Source organism: Nanorana parkeri, unplaced genomic scaffold (assembly GCF_000935625.1).
Source record: "Nanorana parkeri isolate BGI_ZX_2015 unplaced genomic scaffold, ASM93562v1 scaffold1182, whole genome shotgun sequence".
NCBI classification, from domain to species: Eukaryota; Metazoa; Chordata; class Amphibia; order Anura; family Dicroglossidae; genus Nanorana; species Nanorana parkeri.
In genome coordinates, this window is record NW_017307450.1 from 210,740 (window position 1) to 234,814 (window position 24,075).

Genomic DNA, 24,075 nt, shown 5'->3' on the forward strand with positions numbered 1-24,075 from the left:
ACGGTGTGCACAGCTCTGAAAGCTCTAAGTGAGATTTTTATAGGATTTTTCAGCAAATGGAAAGGTAAGCAGGCATTTTTAAAGAAGAACTCTAGGCACATATTTAATTAACCCTTACAGTGGGGCTCCGATCCTCTAAACTGGCAGGGCACCCTCCAAGCCTGTCTCCTCCTGCTGCCACCTCGTCCTATACACTGTATTGGACGTGATGACTTAGGATCCTTAGACTGCTGCAGCGAAGGAGAGGCTCTCCGAGGATCAAGTGAGTATAACTTTTTTTATTTTATTTATTACTCTAAGCCAAAAAGAGCTGTTAACCCTTGCAGTGCAGCAGTAGTCCCACTGCAAGGGTTAATAATATTTGTGCCTGGAGTTCTACTTTAAATTTTTTTTCAACTTATGCTATGTGAATGGGAAAATGTAACAAATAAGAATTGGGTGTTATCTCACTTTGACTGCAAAAGTGGAAATACACTTTAAAGTAGGTTTGTTGGTTAGTCCTTACCTCATTATTAATGTATCAGGTTATAATGTGTGCTGTATGATTCACTTATGAGGATTATGGAAGCAGGGGAGCTCAGACTAGTGTCCTATGCTGTGCGGTGCGATCTGTACAGATGTAACTGTATCTGGTTTACTGTCTTCTACTGTTCATTTTTAGGTAAATCTGTGTGTATTCGGGTAAATGGGGATGGTATCTGCTAAATGTTAATCACAGTGGAGTTAGTGTTACAGAAGTGTTATACTCGCCCCACCTGACTCCTCACACAGGCCAGTGCAGAGCAAGAAAAAATGACCAAGGATGACTATGTGAACACTATTTTTTTTGTTTTTTTTCTGTTACATTTTTAAAGATCTCTGAGCAAAACTTTTATTAACCCTTCTAGTGGGGCTACCTGCAAGGGTTAACTGCTCATTTTTTTATCGGGGACTAAAATAAAAAGTTATACTCACCTGAACCTTGGAGCCTGCCGGCTGTCACAGCGCTCCCTCCAGCCTCTCTCCTCCTATACATCAGCGATGGTATGTCTCTCGGCGTCCCCACATCCAATACACTGTGTATAGATAGCGATTACTCGAGGATCCTTAGACAGCTGCAGCAGAGGGAAAGTCGGGCTGGAAGAGCAAGTCTGTTCAGAGCATAAGTTAAGCCTTGCAGTGTGGAGGTAGCCCCACTCCAAGGGCTAATTAAAATTTTGCCCAGAGTTCTGCTTTAATCAAAGTTGAGTAAGCATTACAGCAGTGTAAAGGTGGCCATACACCTTACGATTATCGTACGAAACTTTTCGTCCGATGATCGAACCGTCGCACGATTGTCGTACGCCGGCCCCATCATGCCCCGATTATGGCAAGGTTCAATCAGCCTTAATTAAAGAAAAGCACCTGGACGAATTGCGGTAATCGACCGCACGTATTTTCGTTTGCGCATGAGCAGTGTAGATCGTACGATTTTTGACGTACGGAAACGCCACTAACCTTGCGAAAATCATACGATCGGCCAAAGTTTTCAAACCTGCTTGAAAGTCAAAAGTCGTACAATTGTACAGTATTTGCGGTTGTACACTGCCCATCAACCTTGCGATTATCGGACGAAAACACGATTGCATATGATTATCGGACGATAATCGTAAGGTGTATGGGCATCTTTATACTCGCCCCACCTGATTACTCACACATGCCAGTCAGTGAAGAGCAAGATAAATGGCCAAAGATGGTCAGGTGACCTTTCCTAATTTATTTATTTCTATACATTTAAGATGAAAAATGTAATATAAATATTAAGGGAAGAAGCCTGCACAACATGGGGGGTGGGGGTGAGGATAAAATATAGATTGCTGCAGACTGGAGTTCTGCTTTCACCATTTTAACATAAGCAGTTCAAAGATCACCTCTGTGATCTGCCTTTAAGTGACAGTAAATTCAATTTAACAACGGCATAGTACTTCTGAAGAAAGTCCAAATTCGACAGCTGCTACTACCTCTGCTGTGATAGAGAACTTGGCCCAGCTGTCATTTTTATAGCACAGATTCACTGGCAAGAGTGGCTGGGGGGAGTATCAGCACTGGATTGAAGGTTAGTACTACAGCACATGCGTCTTCTTTTATTTGGCAGGTCTTTTAGTTTTTATTGATTTTTATTTTTCCTAATTTGAATAGGTTCCCTTTAATTTAGTAAAAGCCTGTTGTGGGTTGTATTTATCAGATATTCAAATCCTGACCCGTTCTCTAAATGGAAGGATTTCTCTGTCTTCTTGTGTTTGCAGAGATGTACCCCAAATGTGTGTGTGTGTGTGTGTGTGTGTGTGTGCGTACGACATAAATCTGTTATTTTTTTCAGATGGCCACCTGAGGGATCCGGGCTCGGAATATGTGCACTGGCTGGTGTAAGTACCCCATATAATATATTGTAAGGTAATAAAGCTTTATTTCTGCGTTTTGGTTCTCCCCATTTGTGAATATGTGACATTTTCTTTCAGAGGAAACATTCCTGGCAACCAGGTGCTTTCTGGAGATGAGATCTGTCACTACTTCCCCCCATTCCCTGCTAAAGGCACTGGTTACCATAGACATATATTTATCTTGTTTAAGCAAGAGGAACGCATCGATTATACAGAAGAGATGCGACCAAACCCATGGTAAGATTTATTTGTCATCAATAAATTGGTACCTTTTGGACCTGGGAGTCAAAGCACTGGCTCTATTTCCCTTGTTCCAGGGTCTCCTCTTTTCAGGTGCTATGTATAGAAAGTGCCAGTGGAGTGCTAGTTGCTTGTTTTGAAGGTGTACAGCAGAATGTAGAGAACTGTCTAACGGTGGTGAAACAGTCTACCCTGTATGCTGTACAGCCTCTAGTGTTGGGTAAGAAGGGTATTCCAAAACTTCTAATCTTAAACTGACTATAGATGGCCTATCATTTGCATCATGGGTTGCCCTGTTGGCGCCTCCTGGCTCCCAAAAAGTAGTTTGGAAAATCGAAGGAGTGAAAGATGGTAAATCGTCAGCCACATGGTGACTACAACCATTCATATCGCAGCAGATGACTGTCTGAATACATTAGCTGGCAAGGAAGATTCCTTCACCCATGCTGTTTAGTGTGGATGGGGGGGGTTGATTGAATTCTCTTGTTCAGCCCACATGTATGGCTAGTTTTACATTAAAGGCTTAATGGCTTAATAGTAAGAAGGAAGACTGTCTTGCAATGCGTTAATCCTTTTCCAAGGACAAGAAGTAATGATGGGATGGAGAAGAGAATAAAGGGTGGTAGGGGAAAGAATAGGGAGAGAAGGAAAGAAATTGTAATCTTTATGGTGGGTTGCTACATAAATGCAACTGTTCACCCACAATTGGGTAATGCTTGTCCTGTACAACCTAGAGACACCCCTTATCTAAGCACCATCGTAAAGGGAGGCCCCTCGAGAATCTGATGTTGGAAGCTTGTAGTTTTATGTGGGTCGCACTTTACTGATGGACAATCAAATGAACAAAACAAGAAGGCGTTTTGGTTTGAATTTAAGTAGCTCATTGCATGCCTTTCTGTCCCAGTGACAACCAAACCCACCATTTCTTGTACAGAGTGACAGCAAGTGGGGTTACAGACGGCAATAAAACCCTGGCAGAGTGTTAAAATAGAACAATGGCCTCCCAAAATATATTCTGCAGCACTTAATTATCAATGCATCTGCACTCACCCTTATCTCTTATTGATCCGGCCAGTGAAGTCCACCTAATGCAGCGTCCTGTGATGCTGCACTGCTCCTGAATTCAGAGCGGAGTTGCCACACTCACGTAGGCTTTGCCTGCTTACACTACAGTGGGATAGGAAGATGTTGCAGGGGGCATGTCTGTCAGCATTGTCACTGCTGATTCACAAGCTTATGGCCTGTCAGTCAGCACCAGGCCACACCCAGCCCTGCCCACTGCTTTCTGCATTTACAGCACTGCCTCTTCTGCTATAACCCTCCCACTGTGAGCTGCAGTGTCTGTGAGGGTGAGTGTATGAGAAAGGAGCATATTTGGCTTAGTCAGGGACAGTAAAGGATGCTTTCTGTTTCCTTTTGAGGCTCTGGTAATTGTTTAGACCAGCCTTACTCAACCAGGGTGCCGTGGTTGAGAAACGCGCTCGACTCTGATCAAGAGCCTTTCTCAACTCGACTCTGGTGTGAAACGTGGGGGTTTGAATGTTCCTTATGTAAAGGGGTAGTCTAATGTGAAAGGCGGGATTATGAATTGAAGGGGTACTCTGATGTAAGGGAGAGCCCCGTTTTTTTGTATTTTTGTGTGAGGTTCTCTTCCTTACCAGATCCATATCAGACCTCTATCTGGGATAAGGGTTGGGTATGCATTTTGGAGGGGCTGCAAAACATTTTTTACATTCATGTTTTATTCATTGCATTATATTCCTAAATTGGGGTGCTTTCAAATTTTTCAGTCACGGCCCCTTTAAAAGTATGCAAAAAGGGTGAAGAATGCTGGTTTAGGGCCCAGTTACACCATATCCAGTGCGTTCCGGTGCGGTTCGAGCCTGGAACCCACTGGATCGCATGCATCAAGCCGGGCCGCGTTGTGGGGTGGGAGGGGGTGTGGCGGTTCATGGCATTCATGTCAATGGCACTGCAGACACTGCCCCCGCCCGCATCAGAATGCGAGGTACCAGAATGCCTTCCGTTACGGTGCAGTGTTATTGAAAAAGATAGTGCATGCAGGAATCGCACTGTGGGCAGGGGGGAGTCTGCGGTGCCAGTGACATGAATGACACTACTACGCGGCCCGGCTTGATGTATGCGACCCAGTGCATTCTGTGCTCGCACCGCGCCGGATTGCACTGGATATGACGTGACAGGGCCCTTAGACTGTCATACCGGAGCCTTTAGTTGTATTTTAACTGTCTCCCATGCAAACCAAAAGAAAAAAGAATATGCAGAGTTAGGATGCAATTATTTTAATCTGTAGGGAATAAAGAATCATACATTCAGCTTGTTATGTCTAATTCTGAACTTTTTCCCCAGCCACAGTCTGAAGCTGAGAACTTTTAAGACCTTGGATTTCTATAGGAAGTATGAGCAGAAGATAACTCCGGGAGGTCTGGCTTTCTTCCAGTGCAAATGGGAAGATAGTGTTACTCAAGTGTTTCATCAATTACTAAGTAAGTAGAGCGTATAAGCTATCACTTGACACTTCCGACCAGACGTCCTTCTTCTGTTTCTTTACCCTGTACTCGCTGTATTATGCTCCACTTTTTATGGCGCCATCTTTCATGAATATGTCCTTTCCTTTTGTTCTTAATTTGTGGTTAATATGATTCTCATCTTTAGGTTTTAGATTCAGTTCACAAAGCTAACACACCAGGATAAGAATATTTATTTTACAGAAAGGCAACTGATATTTTCCCCCGAGTCCACTGAGATCAATAATTTACAGTCACATGACATGAGGGCTATCTCAACCCTAAAACAATCATTTACTAAAATATAGCCTTCCAGTTCCTAAATTTGATGGCTGCATTAGATTTCTTTTTTCAAGCTTTTTATTTTCACATAGTGATTCTGCCAGTAACACACTTCCAGTCCTAGGGTGACAACACTCACCATTCCCACCCACACCATTCTGGTTAGAGTAGTGAAGGGCTCAAATCGCATCCCCATCCCCTCTTCATTTCTTGACCATTCACAAAAAGCCTTGTTTTGTTCTCACAAGGCCTTCTATGATTGGACGACGAGAGGAGGAGGTGGGGATGTGACTTGAGCCTTTCACTACTGTAGCTGCATCTGCGCAAACTGTTGGCGCTATATAAATCCTGTATAATAATAGTAATAATCTCTGCCTCGCAGCACCTGGAAGCCCAGGACTATATGTCGGAGCCGGATGCTGCTGTGTAAGATGTTTATATTCTGAAGCAGCCCTTCACACATAGCATACACTTTATTACTGATAACACATAGTATGTAAAAGTAAATGTTCCCGGGTTCGGCTTTAAATAGCAACCCGGTTGGAGCAAAAATAAAGTGAATGTGCTCTTGTGTGTCCCCAGTCCCATGGTCACTGTCATTCACAGCAAGTGCATTTCACAACAAGCCACTTAGAACAGCTGAAGACTCGAGATCATTTGTTGACCTTTCTGGCTGATGCATTTTATGCTGGAACTGTATAGTACTAGAACAGAAGGTGAGGGGCAATCTTCCAGTGGGAACACCGGTTCAGTGACAGCTGTCTGAGGGCCCAGTCACACTACATCCAGTGCGTTCCGGCACGGTCCGAGCCCTGAAAGCAATGGATCACAAAGATCAGGCTGAGCTGCGTTATGGGGCGGGAGGGGGGCGTGGCGGTGCCATTCATGTGAATGGCATGCCCCCCACTCGCAGTGCGATCGCCCGCACTGGAATGCTAGGTACAGGAATGCCCTCTATTCTGGTGCAGTGTGACTGGAAAAATTGCTGCATGCACTATTTTTTCCAATCGCACTGCACCGGAAAGGAAGGCAATCCTGTACCTCGCGTTCCAGTGCGGGCAATCGCACAGCGGGTGGGGGGTGTGCCTGCGGTGCCATTGACATGAATGGCACCGCCACGCTCCCTCTCGCCCCAGAAGCCTGGCCTGAATTATGCGATCCAGTGTGTTCCGTGCTCGGACGGCGCCAAAACGCACTGGATATGGTATGACTGGGCCCTGAGGGGATTGAGGAATTACTTTGGAAAGCGTTCCACTCATTTCCTGTTATAACTCTGGGACAGGAAGTGAAGAAAAATCTCAACTGGGAAAACTCGACACAGTAAAAAAAATAAACAAATAGAGGTTCTAACCACCCCCCACTTTATCCAAAGTGAAATGAAAGTTTGTGGCAAGAGATACTTTAAAGACAGAAACCGTTTGGCCAGAAGCTTTTACAGATCTTGAAATAATAAATGGAGTATTTGAAGTATCCTTTTAGTAGAGGAACACTGCTGTCACATTGGGGGTTATTCTATGATATACTGTTAGCAGACCCTAGTGAGGCATTTTCCCATCATTCTCGCTTCCACTGATCTTCACAATGAATTGTATCTCATCAAATAATTTCCTTTTCTTTTCCTCTAGATATGAAGGAACCCATCTTTGCGCACCAGTTTCCTCCAGTCTATCATCCGCCACAGAAGAAATTTCCTTACAGTCAGCCCCTCAGATACTTGGACAGATACCGGGACTCAGACGAACCCACTTATGGAATTTATTGATACACATATGCTTCTCTGGAATAATTGCTTTTGTGCACATTAATGTCATGCACATTAACCCATAAAACGATTGCTGTTCTGCAGCATTCTCCGTGATTCTGTTATTTGAATTACCTTGTTATTTGTAATTGCAGCGCTGGATGTCTGTGGGAATCTAACATTATGGCTGTGTAAAGACATCAGTAGTATTTAAAGCTGAACTCCAGGGAAATAAAATGTTTCATTGTACTGGCTCTGCCCTACCAATACAAGGGTTAACTGCTTGTTTATACCTAGGGGACAGGAAATAGCGGTTTTACTTACCTGATTCCAGCTCCTGCCAGTTCCCTCTGGGCTGCTAGATTGCTTGCTGCAGCCTCTTTTTCCCTTGCTACGATAGTCGTGATCTCATCCATTGACCTGCATTAAGGTGGCCATACATTGTACGATTTGTGTTCCAAATTTTTCGTTTCTGGCATGAACCCTCGTTCGAATACACCTAGACTTCCCCCATCAAATCAAATGTCGATTTCGGAAATCGCTCGTTAGCCATACTAACCAGTTTTTGACGAACAGCGGAAATCATTTTCTTTTGCGCGTGTGCCGTGTTCTTGCTGAGATTTTTGACGAACGAGAGGAGTACTACGTCAGAGTGCTGTGAGGGTTTCTATTATAATAAATTGTTTTTTAATAAACATTTTTGAAGTGTTAGTAAAATAACATATTGAAAAAAGCCAAATGATTCAGTGTTAACAGAAAGCGTTGTCACAAACAAAAGGTACATCGACAGAGCCAGGTTATAACAATAGTATAAAATGTTAATTTGAAGTAATGTGGGAGCTCTATTACGTATATTAGGGGTGTGAGGATATGCCTGTGAGGAACCTCCATATACATAGTACATGTCCTTTCACCCACGATAATATATATACTTGCACATAAGCACCATAAGAGTGTCTATGCAACTAGGTTACTGCAGTTCTAGAGAGGGAGAAGTGAGAAAGGTAGTACCTGCAAGAGAAGAGAAAGGGGGGTAGATGTGTAAGAGATGGGGCTGAGGGTGGGTAGAGTAGAACCCTGGGGTGAGACAACCCTCCAGACCTTGGATGCTGAAGTGAATGCAATAGAGGTTAGCTTTAACCCTTTCACTGTCACCAGCTTTTGGCATAGGGCACCAGCAGTGGCCCTGTAAATGGACTCCCACCTGTTATAGCAGGCACGAGTCTGCTTACATGTTCAATTCCAAGCGTTGGCTTCACACTGGAAGTTATTACAGGATCCCAATGTCAAATGTGCCCCTTCACCTGGCCAAATCGTCCCCGACCAAGTATCCCGAGCTCCGCTGAGCCCAGGACCGGCATGGTGGGTGTGGACTACTAGAGGAGAGGGAGACCAGCAAACATCCATTCGCTGATCTCCCCTCCATGGAAAGATCCCGGAAGCAACAACGATTTTATGATTTCTGTTTTCAGAGCTGTTATTTCCCGGCCGCTGTGGCCGAGGGTGAAGCTGAACAAGCACAATGGACAATTATGGGTACCGCAGTTTTTTCCTATGTTACTGGTGTGCACAATTGTGAAGCTTGACATGTTTGGTGTCTATTTACTCGCCACAACGTCATCCTTTATAGTTTACTGAAATATAAAGGAAAACATTTTTACCTGGATATTATATTGTGTCCGCATGCACTAAAATTAGTTTAAAGGTCATTTTTTACGGAAAATTTGGATTATGATAAACAGTTACGCTAATATCGCGTGACATAAAAAATTGTAGCTGCCACCATTTTATTCTACAAGATCTCTAGATCTCTGCCTTCAGAAGATACTGTATATGATTCTGGAGGGGGTGGGGGGTGTTAGGTAATTTTCAGGCTTGAACAAAATATGCAAAAATGACTTTAGCAGTGAAAGGGTTAAAGGAAAGCTGTACTGAGAGAAAAAAGAGGCTATAGAAAGGAAGGTATCCTATAGCTCAATGAGGAATATCCACCTTCAATAAAACCACAAGGGATACCCTCCCTTCAAAAATATTTAGGTTAGGAGACTGTCAATACAGAGCTCCCTTCTACAAATGCTTTAGCTGCCTGCTGAACCGATTGCTTCTGTACTTTTCAAGGTGTAGATCTAGGAATAAGGGTCATTCACACGGGCCATACAGCGTGCACGTCTGAGCGGAGACCGGATTCCAGGAGGGACAGGAGCTGTGTGTGATTGCATGCAGCAGCCTGTAATTTACAACCTGTTACACACAAACCCGAACCCGCACGGCTCCAGGTGTCTGCATTTGGACGCAGACAATGCAGGCAACCAGACCCACACAGATGTGAACTTTCGGGTCTGCGTGTAACCGGGTGCAGCCATATCCTCCCATAGGTAGGTACAGGCTGCTGCACGCAATTACATGCAGAACCTGTCCCTGCCAGGAGCAGGTCTCTGCATGGGCGTGCACGTCCATACAGCGAATGTGAATAAGCCCTAATTTGTCTTAAAGTGCAGCAGAGTCACGGAAAAAAAAAACTTGACAATTCTGAAACAGTATCTCAGAATTTTAACCTCCCAGCCACTGTACATAAATAGTCAGTCTGCTTCCCCATTGTTCCAGGAGGATGTACCCACCTGTATGCGTGCTCCCCCCCGTCAGATAGTGGGGAGCATTGGATTCAGGCACAGAGCCGATCGGACCGGCTCTGTGCCTTGTGATTGGTTATCACAGTGACCGCATGGCAATGTTTACATCCACTTACATCAGAGGCAGGGGAGAGTACAAGAGCTAATCAATGGATCATTCATTCATTAGTTCCTGGTGAAAACAAGCTGCAGCAGCACAAAATAAGAATTTTACATTGTTTAACCCTTTCACCCCCTCTCCTTTCTTGTATATGTCAGCGCCACTCTGTCCCTACTCTGAGCAGTATATTAACCCCTTCACTTCCCTTATCCTGCACATCTACCTCTTCATCACCATCCTCCCACTGTATGTGACCTGTACATTAACCCCTTGACCTCCACCTGCCTCTGTGTATAACCTGTACCTTTAACCCTTTCGCTGCCAATGACATATGTCATATATCCCTGTTTACATGTGTAAAGCCGACTGTCGTTTGAGAATCCTCAATTTGCGCTCCAGTAGCTTCTCTGGAGTGGAAAGGTGACACTAGTGGTCTAATAGCATACTAGTGGTGACTGGTGCTCTATCACATAAGGGGGCTTGTATATTGAAAAAAAAAAAATTGGCTAATAATAAATGTTTCATAACATAACGTAGGGACAGTTGCGTCCCAAGGCTGGGTGTCACCCGGGGGCGGAGACCGGGTGACACCCCGCCGTGACGTTATCACGCATGCACGTGATGTCGCCGCACGTGCGGTGGTCTTTCTGACGCCTGCTGGTGGCCATCTTGGTGATGGAGCGCCGGCAGAGAGAGGAGGGGACGTTCACCCGGCGGGATAAGGTATGCCGCCGGGTCCCCTCCTCTCTCCTGACACTGTAGGGCTCTCGGTCCGTGACCGAGTGCCCGACATTTCATAAGGGGTGACACCAAAATGACTGCCAGTCATTTTGGTGTCACCCCTCCAATGGTGGTACCATGGTGCGGGCCGCACCCCGCTTGTGATGTCACTGCGTAGGGAAAACAGTTTTTTTTAAATGTTCTGTGCTTTTTTCTTTATATTGTAAAAAAAAACCCCAGTGGTGATTAAATACCACCAAAAGAAAGCTCGATCCGTTCCTAAAAAATTGATATAAAATTAATTACAATACAGCATTGTATGACATGTAATAAATGTCAGTCAAAGTACCGCAGCGCTGAATACTGAAAAATGGTCTGGACAGGAAGGGCTTCAAGTGGTTAAGGTACTTGAATGCATTTATTAAAATTAAATGCATGAGTTTAGTGTCACTTTAAGCTTTAAAAAAGAAAGATAGAAGCTGATTGGTTGCAATGGACAACTGCTCCAGTTTTGATCAATTCCCCTCAATGGGTTTTGGTTTGACTCAGATTTTCTGATCTGCATGATTGTTCCAGTTTAGTGTAATTATTGAAGGTGGAGACAGTCAGGCAATTACTATTCCTAGTAACTGCTTCAGCGTGGTAAGCCTACGTATTTCTCTCAGTGCGGGTTTCCTTTAAATACTGTTGCACTGCACGTCATGGCTGTCCTTCCTCCTGCCAGCACGTCATGGCTGTCCCTCCTCCTGCCAGCACGCCCTCTTCTTAGAATGACTATCAGTTTTGTTTCTGCAATTTTCTCCTTCACCTCTCGCTGTGCTTTCTTCCTCATATTCTGTGGCTGGTGTCTGTGTCCCCTCTTCTTACAATGTCTGAATCTCTGAAGGAGAATCTCAAGAACAGTCTGAGCTGCAGCATCTGCCTTGAACTGTTCACCAACCCTTTAACTCTTTCTTGTGGACACACTTTCTGCCAGACATGTATCCATGGGCACTGGGACTCCCTGCAACCTCAGCAGGATATCTTCTGTCCCGAGTGCAGGGTAGTCTTCCCCCAGCGACCAGAGCCCCAAAAAAACGTCAGTCTGCATAATGTTCTGGAGGATCTGAAAAAACTGGAGATCAAGAAGGTTCTGTTGGTGCCGATGCTCACAGAAAGTGGACCTAAGGGAGCTAGGACCGTATGTCAGGAGCATAATCAAGAATTAACTTTTTATTGCCTCACAGAGAAACGGTGCATATGCTGCAAGTGCTTGGCGAAAAGCTGCCGGGGTCACAACTTTGAGGATCTCGAGGAGCAAAGTGAGAAAGAGAAGGTGAGAAACAATTCCTGAAGCAAAAGCTCCAGCCTGAACCATGGACACGCTGTCCACAGTATGTATTTAGCCCCCGGGCTGCAGTGTACTTGGTTGCTTTGATGCAGTCAGCTACACATCATCCTTGGCTGCTATCATGCTGTTGGCTGCACAGCATCCTTGGTTGCTATGATGCTGTTGGCTGTACATCATCCTTGGCTGCTATCATGCTGTTGGCTGCACAGCATCCTTGGCTGCTATCATGCTGTTGGCTGTACAGCATCCTTGGCTGCTATGACACTGCCAGCTACAAAACATCCTTGGTTACTATGAGGCCATCGGCTGCACAGCATTTTTGGATGCTGGGAAGCTGAAGCTGTTGGCTGCAAAGCATCCTTGGTTGCTATGATGCTATCAGCTGCACAGCATCCTTGGTTGCTATGGCTTGTTGGCTGCAAAACATCATTGGTTGCTATTACAATGTTGCATAGTCTGCACAGCATCGGCGGGTGGGGGGCGTGGCTGCAGTGCCATTGAGTTCAATGCAGCGCCACGCCCCCTCCCGCCCCAAAACAAAGTGAGCCAGCCGTGTTGCGTTCCAGAAGCCGAACACACTGGAACGCACTCTTGATGGTGCGTTCCAGTGCGTTGGTGCGTTCTCAGAGTCATGCCTTACCGTGCACTGCACGAGCACAAGATTTACCATGCATTACTGTAACGTAAAGGTCTGAATGGTTGTACACGACATGAATTGTCAATTATTTCTCTTTCATGTTACAGAAAAAGCTTTCACGTGACTTTGAAGCCAACGGCCACAAGAAAGAGAACGTAGAAAAAGAGCTTGACGAATGGAAGGGTAAAAGTCAGAATATCAAGGTATGGAATGAGTAAGAAATGTTAGCTAAGTCGCTTGTTCATTGTTTCCAACTTAAAGGATATCTAAAACCATGATCAAAAATGTGATGTATTCCGGTCCAACCGGTACCAGTACAGAAGAAGACCTATTGATCCTGCCAGAATCCCTGTAGATTCCTTAACAAAGAACTCTGGGTCGAAATGATCTTAACCCATAGAGTGGGGCTACCCCTGCACTGCAAGGGTTAAGTGCTCGTTTCCTCTAGAAACGAAAATAACAGTTACACACGCCTGAACCTCAGAGATGACTGGCTGCTAGACTGGTCCCTACAGCCAGTCCCCTCTGCTCCAGCGATGGAATGCCCCTTGGCGTCCTCGCATCCAATACACTGTGTAGGGCATGATGACTCACGGGACCTTAGACTGCTGGAGTGGAGGGGGAGAGAGGCTGAAGAAACCAGTTTTGCAGCCAGCCAGCTCTGAGGTTCGGGTGAGTATACCTTTGTTATTTTCGCTCTTAGACTAAAGCGACCACTTCACCCTAGCAGTGCGAGGGGGGGGGGGGGGGGGGAGGGTAGCCCCACTGCAAGGGTTATGTTTTCTTCTGCCCCGATTTAACATTGTTAACAGCTTTTCCAGCTATCTACTGTAGACTACAACCCCCCTCCTCCATTGAGATGAGCAGAGGAGGAGGTGTTTCTAGTCCAAAAAAGCAGACCAGCCGAGGAGGACAACAATGCTCCTCCATAGAAACAGTACAGGGTCACCAGCTGAAAAAAAGGACTGCAGCCACCACATTTAAGGACTGTAATCCGAAATATTACATTTTGGTTTTGGTCTTAGATACAAAGAGATCCTGTGACTAGACCAGTGGCGTCACAAGGGGGGGGGGAACACAATATAGGTCATGGACCGAGAGCCCGACAGTGTCAGTGGAGAGGACCCGGCGGCATACCTCATCCCGCCGGGTGAACTTCCCCTCCTCTCTCTGTCGGCGTCCATCATGAAGATGGTCGCCGGCAGGCGTCAATTAGATGACCGCGCATGCACGATGATGTGACCGTGCATGCACGATAACGTCACGTCAGGGTGTCACCCGGTCTCCGCTCCAGGTGAAACCCAGTCTCGGGACGCCCCTGGACTAGACCATTATTTCAGCAGCAACGTTTCCATAAGATTCTATGAGCGTTTATGCAAATTATTTACCTGTCGTATTTACCTGAATCCTCCCGTGTGGAGACAACCAAAAAGTCTGAGATTAATACTGGGTGCCGCCATCTTGGATGTGATCTCACTCAAGTGACACTCAATAGCAGGGGTGGGTAAACTCTGGTCCTCCAGCTGTGGTGCAACTACAAATCCCATGAGACATTGCGAGACTCTGGCAGCCACAGGCATGACTCCCAGCGGCAGATGCATCATGGGATTTGTAGTTTCACCACAGCTGGAGGGCTGGAGTTTCCCCTTTGCTTCTCCCCCTGCAGCTGCTTGAAAGGTCATGTAAGAACTATGGGGAAAACAATTCTTAACCCTTGCAGTGGGGCTTCCCCCCGCACTGCAAGGGTTAAGTGCTCGTTTTTGTCATGAAGCAAAAATAAAAAAGTTATACTCACCCGATTCTAAGAGCGGGCTTGTTCTTAGACCGGTCCCTTCCGCCTCGCTCCCCCTCCGCTGCAGCGGTCTAAGGCCCAGTGAGCCATCACGTTCTATACACAGTATACTGTATAGGACGTGGGGACGCCAAGGGACATACAATCACTGCAGCAGAGCAGGAGACAGGCTGGAGGGAGCACGCTCACAGCCAGACGGATCCGAGGTTCAGGTGAGTATAACTTTATTATTTTTGAACCTAGACACAAATGAGCACTTAACCCTTGCAGTGCCAGAGTAGCAGAACCGTAGTAAGAATTTTTTCCCTAAAGCATTCTGCTTTAAAATACCTGATTTCTTTATGCTTTTATCTGCAATTTCTTTAACTTGGTGACAGGGTCTCTTTAGGTTTGGCCATTTATAAATATGTACATCACTGAGAGTGTCATTCCTGATCACACTGGTTGTAGGACTTCCACGATACCCTGGTTTCCAGAATGGTGACCAAGTTTGACCAAGTGCGGAAAACGTTGGAGGAATGTCAGACGCTGGTTGTAGAGTCTGTAAGGTGTAAAGAGAAAGCAGCATTGGCGCAGGTTTCCGACCATCTTCAGCTTCTGCAGCAACATCTTCAGGACCTAAACAAATATCACGTGGAGGCAGAACAGCTACTGGATGCCTGCACTAGCGATGCCGAACTTCTAGAGGTAAACCATTGTACCAGCCATTGTATGCAGAGCACTCCCCTTTTGTATTACCACAGAGGCAAAAACTAACACTAGCCAATCACAAATCTCGTTTCATTGATGTGATTCGAAAAATATCGTTATTGTTAAATGGTATCTATGGTCAAAATCTAAAACTAAATCTGTATTTCTGTATTGCATTTCCATAAGTCCTATCCCACTCCTAATAATCATATCCATCTAGAAGTGTGTAAACTTTAAGTTAAACTTTTATGGTTAAGTCTGGAACCATTTCACTCAGCCCTGTGAATATGCACTTCCCTGTGTCACTCTAGTACAGAGCCTGTCTTCTGACTTACAACTCAAGGTCTGAGCAATGTAACATTCTAATTCCTTGCTGGAAGTAATGCATGATGGGATATGTAGTCTTGAGATATTGAGATTGCATCAGCAGGGAAAGAGACGTAAAGCGCACTGGGAATCCAGGAAGTTGTTGGAAGTGATGGGCAGACAGAAGGCAGCACTCATTATATAAAAGGGATTTTATTAGGGATGCACCAATATCAGTCTTTCGGTATCGAGTACGAGTACTGACACCAAAATATTGGTACTCGTACTCGATACCGATGCTTCCGCTGACATGGAGCCGGCTTCCCAGAAGCCGGGCAGCGTGTAATGACATGCCGCCCAGCTTCCTGATTTCCCAGGAAGCCGGCTCCATGTTTGGTCGGCTCAATGCTGATTGGCTGGGAAACTGGCTTCCCAGCCAATCCGCATGGAGCTGGCTTTCTCGGGCAGTTATGAAGCCAGGCGGCGAGTAATGACCAGCCGTTCGGCCGGCTCGATGCTGATTGACCAGAAAGCCGGCTTCCCAGCCAATCATCATTGAGCCAACTGCTTCCCAGCCAATCAGCATCAAGCCGGCTTCCTGGCCAATTAGGAAGCCGGGAGTCGGGTCATTACTTGCTGCCCAACTTCCTGATTGCGTGGGAAGGCGGCTCCATGTTCCCCTATGGCATTGCCGATCAGAGGAAATCTTCTTACCGGAAGTTCCGGTATCGGGGAAAGTATCGGAGCACTTGGGCGAGTACAAGTACTAGCCCAAATACTCGGTACCAGCACCAATACCGGTACTAGTATCGGTATCGGTGCATCCCTAGATTTTATAAAGTAAGCTTTGATTGCATTATTAAAAGCAGTTATATTATTATTACAATTACAATGCTGATGGTATAACAGGATAGTATGTGCTGGGACTTTACAACTCCTTTAAGGGCCACCATTTGCCTTCACACCACAGTGTGGCCAATGTCATTGCCAATGTATGTGACGAATACCTCTGTTTTTAACTGCAATGAGTGTCGATCTCTTAATCCCTCCACTGGGCTCAGTGATTCCTCCTGCGGTCTTCCACATCACTTTAGAACACGGTGATGACATGGAGGTCAGAGGGAGGAACTACTAAGTGCAGTGGGGACTGTTGTGCAGCCGGAGAGGTAAGAATTTAAAGGAGAACTATGAGGTTCAATAGATCGGGAAGTGAGCGAACACATACCGTTGCTCGCTCACTTCTCGATCATGTCCCTGCGGAGAGCTGTGACTGTCACTCACGGCTCCTCGCAGGGTTTCCCCCCGTCCCCTGTCCGATCCTCCAGCGCTGACTGGCAGAACGGACGGGGGAGGGGGCGGGTCACAGCTGGCTCTGCCTCTAGATAGGCAGAGCCAGCTGTCGCTCATGCAGCTGTGTGGATCTATACAGTGGCGGTCTCAGTTTTCCCCCGAGCTGTAGCTTGCGATATACTGAGCTTTGGGTCACGGGAGGATACTAGTATATGTCCTCCCGTGACCCTTAGGAGAACTATGGGGAAAAAAACTTACCCCATAGTTGTCCTTTAATCCCTTCTTTTGCTGGCAGACCTTTTTAGCCTTTTTTTTTTAATTGATGGTGTCACATTAAAGTAAACCTGTCACAAGACATATAGGGGACCTTCCACCTACTTCTGAAAAATCGTTTCCTGGCAGTCATCTTGAACTATTGTCTTCCATACTTTCCGAGTCACTGACCTGGAACTTGTACACAGATCAGGAAAGTCAGGGAAAATCCGGAGTTCTTATCTGTTTACTTGTTCTGGATCAGTGACTCAAATGATTAAAGTAAGCAAGTCAACAGGCACTAAGAATTTTCAGAAGCAGAAGTCAGGAATGGCAGCCTTCGTGTTTTTGATGACAAGTTTCTGGTGGATTTTGATTTGTAATATTTCTGCGTCAGGGTAATCTTCAATTTCCATTAAAGTGGACCTTTACCCATATCTTTAAAATAACAATAAAGGCACCTTTAGAAATGTTTAGTAATGACAATCTACAAACACATACTTCTAGATAATTGTCGGCTTTGTATTCTTTGCATTCCTTATTTCTCTTTTCTTCCCCAGTCTTCTGACAGTGGTCATGTTTACTAAGGAAAGATTACTAGACCTGCCTTTACTTCCTGGAACTCTGACACATGTGACTAGGACATGTGACCACGCCTTTCTCTGAGATCTCATGAGATTACAGATGAGATTTCCCAGCAATGCTCTGCTGATGTAACCTTCCCAGGATGCAATGCTTGGGCCCATTATATCACTTGTGCCAGAACTGGACTAGGAAGTAGATGAACGCTATTTGTAAGCAAATGAAAAACAAGTTGGTTTAATTAATGAATGTAAGATGATTTTAAATCAACATGCAGAGTTGCATGCTGATGTGATTTGTAGTGAAAAGGGGTAATGGTCCACTTTAAGTACTTGGCACATCAACAATGCTCTTTGCACTTCCTTATTAATTAAAGTGAAGTGCCAGCAAGAACATTTATTTCAGTTTTAAATGGAATGGGGAAGTATTAGGTCCTCTTTCTTTTTTTGTTGCGGTCTCTTTACCCGTCACATCCTTACTGCAGAGACATAAGAGGAAGTGAGTGAAAGTTTTCCCAAAATGAAGGGAAATCCCACCTCTGATTGTGGTCACCAGAACAGGTGTCCCCATTGAAAGATATCCTTTCTAGTGTTGTTTACTATGAATTTTTGGATTCCTGTGCACTTTCCCTCCCTGTCACTATTGTCCTCAAAAGCCAGGACGATTGTTTTGGATAGATCGCCCCAAGGCACAGATAGTAATAAAAGCTTGACAGGTATTCTAACCCAGAATAGTCTCAACAGGTCACCGGCACACACACAGATGAATTCAATATCTCTTTGATATGTTTATTGAAAAATGTCACAGCATGGCGTTGACCTCGGGACCTCGCAGGGACCCTTCATCAGAGCGACATAGTGACCTGGTGTGCTGTGATAAAGGATCCCCACGAGGTCCCGAAACGCTAGCTTCAGCTTCTAATGACATGCGGTGACATTTTTCAATAAACATATCCAAGAGATATTGAATTCATCTGTGTGTGTGCCGGTGACCTGTTGAGACTATTCTGAGTTTTGCACGGCGCCATCCGTGTGATCACCAGAGCACCACCACCATTGGAAGGTTGCACATCGTAAGGAGTGAGGGTGGTTCTTGGAAACAAAGGTATTCTAACCCCATTCAATGCAAAACTAGAAAACCAAATCTTTTACTGTAATTATAATGTAGTTGCTAGTGCTCCCTCTAAGCTTTGGTGTTGGGAATAGAGCATCGCAACTTGTTACAGAGGTGAGCACTAAATGATTGTAGTGAACAGATCTGGCAACAAAGGTTCATGCCGACTATAGGTTTAGGCATGTGTGCTAACATCCATGCTGGGGGGAAAACCCCTGCAATATGGGTTCTGTGCCAAATAATGCCATTGACCATTTTTTAAAGGGAAAGTGTAATGTATATACCAGTAAGTAGATATTTTGAGCTATTATACCTTAAAGCCCAAGTCCAGACAGCAAAAAAAATATCCTTGGCCAAAAAAACAGCTTGCTTCTGCTCTCCTGTACCCCAAACCTGCTACTCTTCACTGCATGACCAGTCGCAGCTTTCCAGTGTCATCAAGTACATGAGGATGATGAAGATTCACCACACTGGGAGCACCAGAGAGAACCAGCTGCTTCATAGTCCCCATAGATAAAATTAGCATTTTACAAGTTCAGCTAAAAACTAAGAGAAATATAGTGGAATGGATACAAACAGGGACTTTTAAATAAACAATCGAAGGACAGGGGACTTCTATGGAACGTTATGTATTCCTGTGGTTGTGGTTGGGATGGCATTGTATAGTATGTTAAATGAAGGACAATGGTAAAGCAAATATGTGGCTACAAGGCTATGGAGAGCTATTGTGAAAGAGGTAGTGAAGGGTTAGGAAGAGGAGGGAATGGGGAGATGGGTGGGATGTCATTGGAGGGTGTTGGAAAGGTATGGGAGGAAGTGGGGAAGAAGCATGCTTGTATTATGAAGGGTACACTTCTCTATGTACTAGGGTTGGGCTACAGGGTGGTACCAGTTATCTCACATAAACTGCCCTGTGGGTCTATGGTATTGCCCAGAAAGTCTTCCACCTAATGAGAATGGGAAGGGTTTACCTAGAGTGTTGGAAGGAGTGGGGGAAAGGGTGTGGAGAAGGAGCAGCTCTTGGGCCAGGTGGAGAGGGTGACGTGAGTGGTGGGGGTGTTGGGATATGAGCTACATCACTAATCTCATATCAAAATATCACTCAAACAGTCCTCTCCACTCCTCCCAAGACTTCTTGCTGTCTAGACCCCTAACCACCTCTTCCTATGCTCACCTCCATGACTTCTCCAGAGCCACTCCCATCCTCTGCAACTTCATACTCCCACCTATACAACTATATCCTACTCTATCTGCCTTTAGGTGATCCCTGAAAATTCACCTCTTCAGAGAAGCCTATTTCACCTCCTCCTAAAAAAAACTGTACATCTATTCCTTCAATCAGCTTATTCCTGACCGTTATTATATTCTGTATCCCTGTCTCGTCCTCGTAGATTGTACACTCTCTTTGTATAATATTGTATTGTTTTTGTACTGTCTCTCTTTATGTTGTAAAGCACTGCACAAACTGTTGGCACTATATAAATCCTGCATAATAATAATGATGCATGTAGCAATAGCAAACTGTCATCTGTGTAGAGTTTAAATCTATATTAAGTCATCCTGTTGATGCCACAGGGTCTTCTACTTCTTGCCCCAGTTGGATGTGCTCCTATACCACCAGATGTTCAGCTCTGCGAAACAGTACAAATGGATGCAGTCACTAGAGTTCTGCCTGAAGTCACGCGACTACTTCAAGAGGAACTGCCCAATGCACTCCACCCTGTAGCGGCACAACCAGGTTAGTCTGAGGTCCCTCAAGGCTCAAGATACAAGCATCCTACTATGTTAGATCCAACACATGTCTCTCTCTTTTACAGAGATCTCAGGAAAACGTTCCAGTTTTGGAATAACAGAACCATGTTGTCCAACACAGACTTCAAGATCATTTCCTGTTAAACTAAAGACAGAACTAATTCCTGATCCCACTACCATGAGCTCCATCAGAGCCCAACTTTATCAAGGTATATTGTCAGTCTTTGACTAAAGTTGAGCATGGGCACATATTATACTTGAATTATACATTAAGAAAACATATTTTCCCAAATGAGAAGTTGGTGAGCTTCCATCAGCCAAAATGTGCATAGACTGGTGAAGAGTTTGTCTGTAACCCCATTGAGGAGATCATCTCAACTTCCTGTCCCAATGGCACCCATACAAAAAAAATGGGGAATGTGGGCATCAGTGCGACAGAAAGCCACAGACAAAAATTAAGACATTGTCAATTCTAACCTTGTAAGGTTTAAATCAGGGACCTCAATCAGTCCTGATAGTTGATTCATGCTTCTATAATGATCAAGATTGAGTTCTCCCTCAGCATTATGTCGATTGCTGCTCACTTTCCTTCCAATTCCACAGCACTGTTGTTCTTCACAAAGGCCCCATGGTCAAGTGAACTCACTTCCTGTTTCCCTCCATTTCCTGGCAACACCACTGCCTGTTTGGCCAACTTTTTGTCAGACTAGCTAGGCATTTATTATTAGCATTCATATATAGAAAACCCACCTACTGACCTCACTGGAGAAATGCAATGAACCCTTTCTTCCAGATGGTAGCTAAAATGTTATTCCATATTTGCTATAAGATAACTTAAATGGCCCTTACCAACACACGTATCCTGTAATCAAATGTCTTGCAGCAGTCATTTAATAAGAAGGTACAGCTAGTCAATACAGCAAGATCATAATAATTTATATACATTGGGGGGGATTTATCAAAATCTGGAGCAGCTGTGCACGGCAACCAATCAGCTTCTCTTTTTCGTTTTCAAATCTTAACTGAACAAACTGAAGAGAGAGGCTGATGGGATGCCATGGACAACTGCTCCAGATTTTGTCTGCTCCACTTTTGATAAATTCCCCCCACAATATTTCCAGGTATTTGTAGACACCTAAGCATCACACCTTTATGATCCTGTTGGACATTCCATTATATAACCATGGGCACTAACATGGAGTTGGGCCACTCTTTGGGGCTATAACAGCCTTCACTCCTCTGGGAAGGCTTTCCACAAGATTTTGCTGTGTTTCTGTGGGAATTTCTGTCCAGTCAGACAAAAGAGCATTTGTGAGGTCAGGTACTGAGGTGGAACAAGACGACCTGCCATGCAATTGGCATTACAATTCATCCCAAAGGTGTTCAATAGGGTTGAGAACACTTTTCTGTATAGACCACGCTAGCTCCTCCACACTAAACATATTAAACCATGTCTTTATGGACCTGGCTTTGTGCAACTGAACTAACAATTTGGAGGGATATCTACATCCTTTGGCCATAATGTGTAGGTATGACGGTCAAGTGTAGGTATGACATGTTGAAAAGTATATTTTGTTAATAGCAGTGTTAAAGTCGTATTCTACTCAAATGTTGAAGCTATATGGGCTGGAAGAGCTTAGTTTTTGCTTTCCTGGTAAAGGCAAGTTAATGCCTGTGATGCTCACATGATCAACAGCTTGGGTATTTGGTTTTGCAATCTCTTATGAAGGAGAGGATTGCATAAGATCATATGACCTAATGCCTAGGATTTTGGTCACATAGCCAGCAATTTAGTCATGTGGCCACTGCTAGAGCTAGCCTGGAGCGACATTTTCTGCAGGAAAGTCAAGTATTTTCAGTCTTCTATTACTCTTTATTCCTTTATCCTAGCAAGATAACCTTATGCTTACATTTGAGTATAAAGCCCCATTAATATAAAACTTGTACTGCAGTTCCATTGTATAACTATTGTTAAAGAAACCAATAAACTACAGCTGTAATATTACAGGTCTTGTTGACTTTCATAAAAATGAACCGCCACTTTTTCTGTGTTGAACTTTCAGAAGAATTGATGGCTGATACAATTACTACTGTAACTATTAACACTTTAGTGATCCATTGTGGCGCATTACCACACATTAAAGGAGAACTATGAGGTAAGTGTTTTTCCCCATAGTTCTCCTAAGGGTCACGGGAGGACATAAACTGCCGTCCTCCCATGACCCAAAGCTCAGTATATCGCGAGCTACAGCTTGCGGTATACTGAGTCCACCACAGCCGGGACGGATCCCGACATTACTGTCGAGCTCCATCCAGCTGCGTGATTGACAGCTGGCTCTGCCTATCTAGAGGCAGAGTCAGCTGTACCCGCCCCCTCCCCCGTCCGTTCCGCCAGTCAGCGCTGGAGGATTGGAGTGACAGTCACGGCTCTCTGCAGGGAGATGATCGAGAAGTAAGCGACGGTATGTGTTCGCTCACTTCCCAATCTATTGAGCCGACCTGTGACCGTTTTATTGTCACACGTCGGCTCGAACTATGAGGTTGAGTGAAAATCACTCACCTCATAGTTCTCCTTTAATGCACATTACTTTATGGTAGTACATTCATTATGAATGGGCTGCAAACACACTGCAACAGTCCAAAGAAAGAAAGTGACCTTTTATAGCAACACAATGCACCACGACGCACTTTATGCCCATTGTGGTGTGCTGCAACGCATTCTGTGTTGGGGCGCCAATGCCCATGCAGCGACACACAGGTGTGAATAGGGCCTCTGTACTGGCAAAGACGATTGACTAGAGATAACGAGTTAACCTAATGTTTTTATTGACCTAATGGACATCTTCTTGCTTCAATCTACAGATTACAGAAACCTGATGTTTGACCCAGAGACAGCCAACAGATACATTGAGATATCACATGAGAACTGTAAAGCCACTCACAAGACAAGCTTAAGACGTAATATTGTTCCTGAATCCCCCAAGAGATTTAAAACCTGGCAGGTGATGTGCATGGAAGGATTCTTGGAGGGAAGCCATTACTGGGAAGTGGAGATATCTACCTTTTTTGCGCAGATAGGAGTAGCCTATGGTTCCTTAAAACGTACCAAAGAAATAGAAAATGGTATTGGTAGGAACAGCCATTCATGGAGTCTGGAGTTGCGGAGCATGAGCCAGTCTGTCTGGCACAATAACAAGGACATTTTACTGAAGGCACCAGTGTACAATAGGATCGGTGTTCATTTGGACTGTGGAGCTGGAAGCATTACCTTCTATAGTATCAAAGATGGGGGTCTGCAAATTCTACATACTTTCCACAATGTTTTCTCAGAAAAACTGTACCCTGTATTTTGGCTTGGAGAAGATGTCAATGTCAAACTCCACCATGTGCAGAATAATCCTGAGGGTAATGTGACTAAATAATCTATCCATGCAAATATAGAACCATCTTGATGTGGTTCCTGGATCCACAACTTGGATTATCTATGCCATTGGGGCCTGAGGAGCCTCCCTTCCCCTCCCCCCCCCCCCCCCCCACTTCCTACTTGGATATCTTTCTTAATCTCTATCGTTCTCTCTCGGCCCCATACCTTATCTTTTTGGCTTCCTTCCCTCCTCCTGTCTTGTCTTCTTGTTCTTGTAGTTCCTGTGTGTTTCCCCTTACATTCTGTCTGCCTGATTACTGCCTACTTCCT

General features: G+C 44.8%; 2 protein-coding genes across 2 annotated transcripts in view; both read left to right on the top strand.

Annotated features, from left to right (window-relative positions):
* The window catches only part of MRPL38 (mitochondrial ribosomal protein L38), a 14,139-nt gene extending 6,886 nt beyond the window's left edge, over positions 1 to 7,253 (top strand). The window contains exons 6-9 of the mRNA XM_018568402.1: positions 2,339 to 2,384; positions 2,478 to 2,636; positions 5,007 to 5,143; positions 7,072 to 7,253. Coding sequence (XP_018423904.1) covers positions 2,339 to 2,384; positions 2,478 to 2,636; positions 5,007 to 5,143; positions 7,072 to 7,208 — 479 coding nt within the window. The 3' untranslated portion in view covers positions 7,209 to 7,253. The remainder of the gene's footprint in view (positions 1 to 2,338; positions 2,385 to 2,477; positions 2,637 to 5,006; positions 5,144 to 7,071) is intronic.
* Positions 7,254 to 11,505: 4,252 nt separating this feature from the next.
* Positions 11,506 to 23,814, top strand: TRIM65 (tripartite motif containing 65). The gene is made up of 6 exons (XM_018568390.1): positions 11,506 to 11,952; positions 12,712 to 12,807; positions 14,847 to 15,083; positions 20,205 to 20,367; positions 20,447 to 20,590; positions 23,244 to 23,814. Exons 1-6 carry the CDS (start codon positions 11,506 to 11,508, stop codon positions 23,801 to 23,803), a joined length of 1,647 nt encoding a protein of 548 aa, XP_018423892.1. The 3' UTR covers positions 23,804 to 23,814.
* The last annotated feature ends 261 nt before the right edge of the window (positions 23,815 to 24,075 follow it).

Coding starts and splice junctions, on each gene's coding strand:
- TRIM65 (XM_018568390.1), top strand. CDS start 11,506: ATGTCTGAATCTCTGAAGGAGAATCTCAAGAACAGTCTGAGCTGCAGC. Junction 11,953..12,711: donor AGCAAAGTGAGAAAGAGAAG/GTGAGAAACAAT, acceptor TTCATGTTACAG/AAAAAGCTTTCACGTGACTT. Junction 12,808..14,846: donor GTAAAAGTCAGAATATCAAG/GTATGGAATGAG, acceptor CACTGGTTGTAG/GACTTCCACGATACCCTGGT.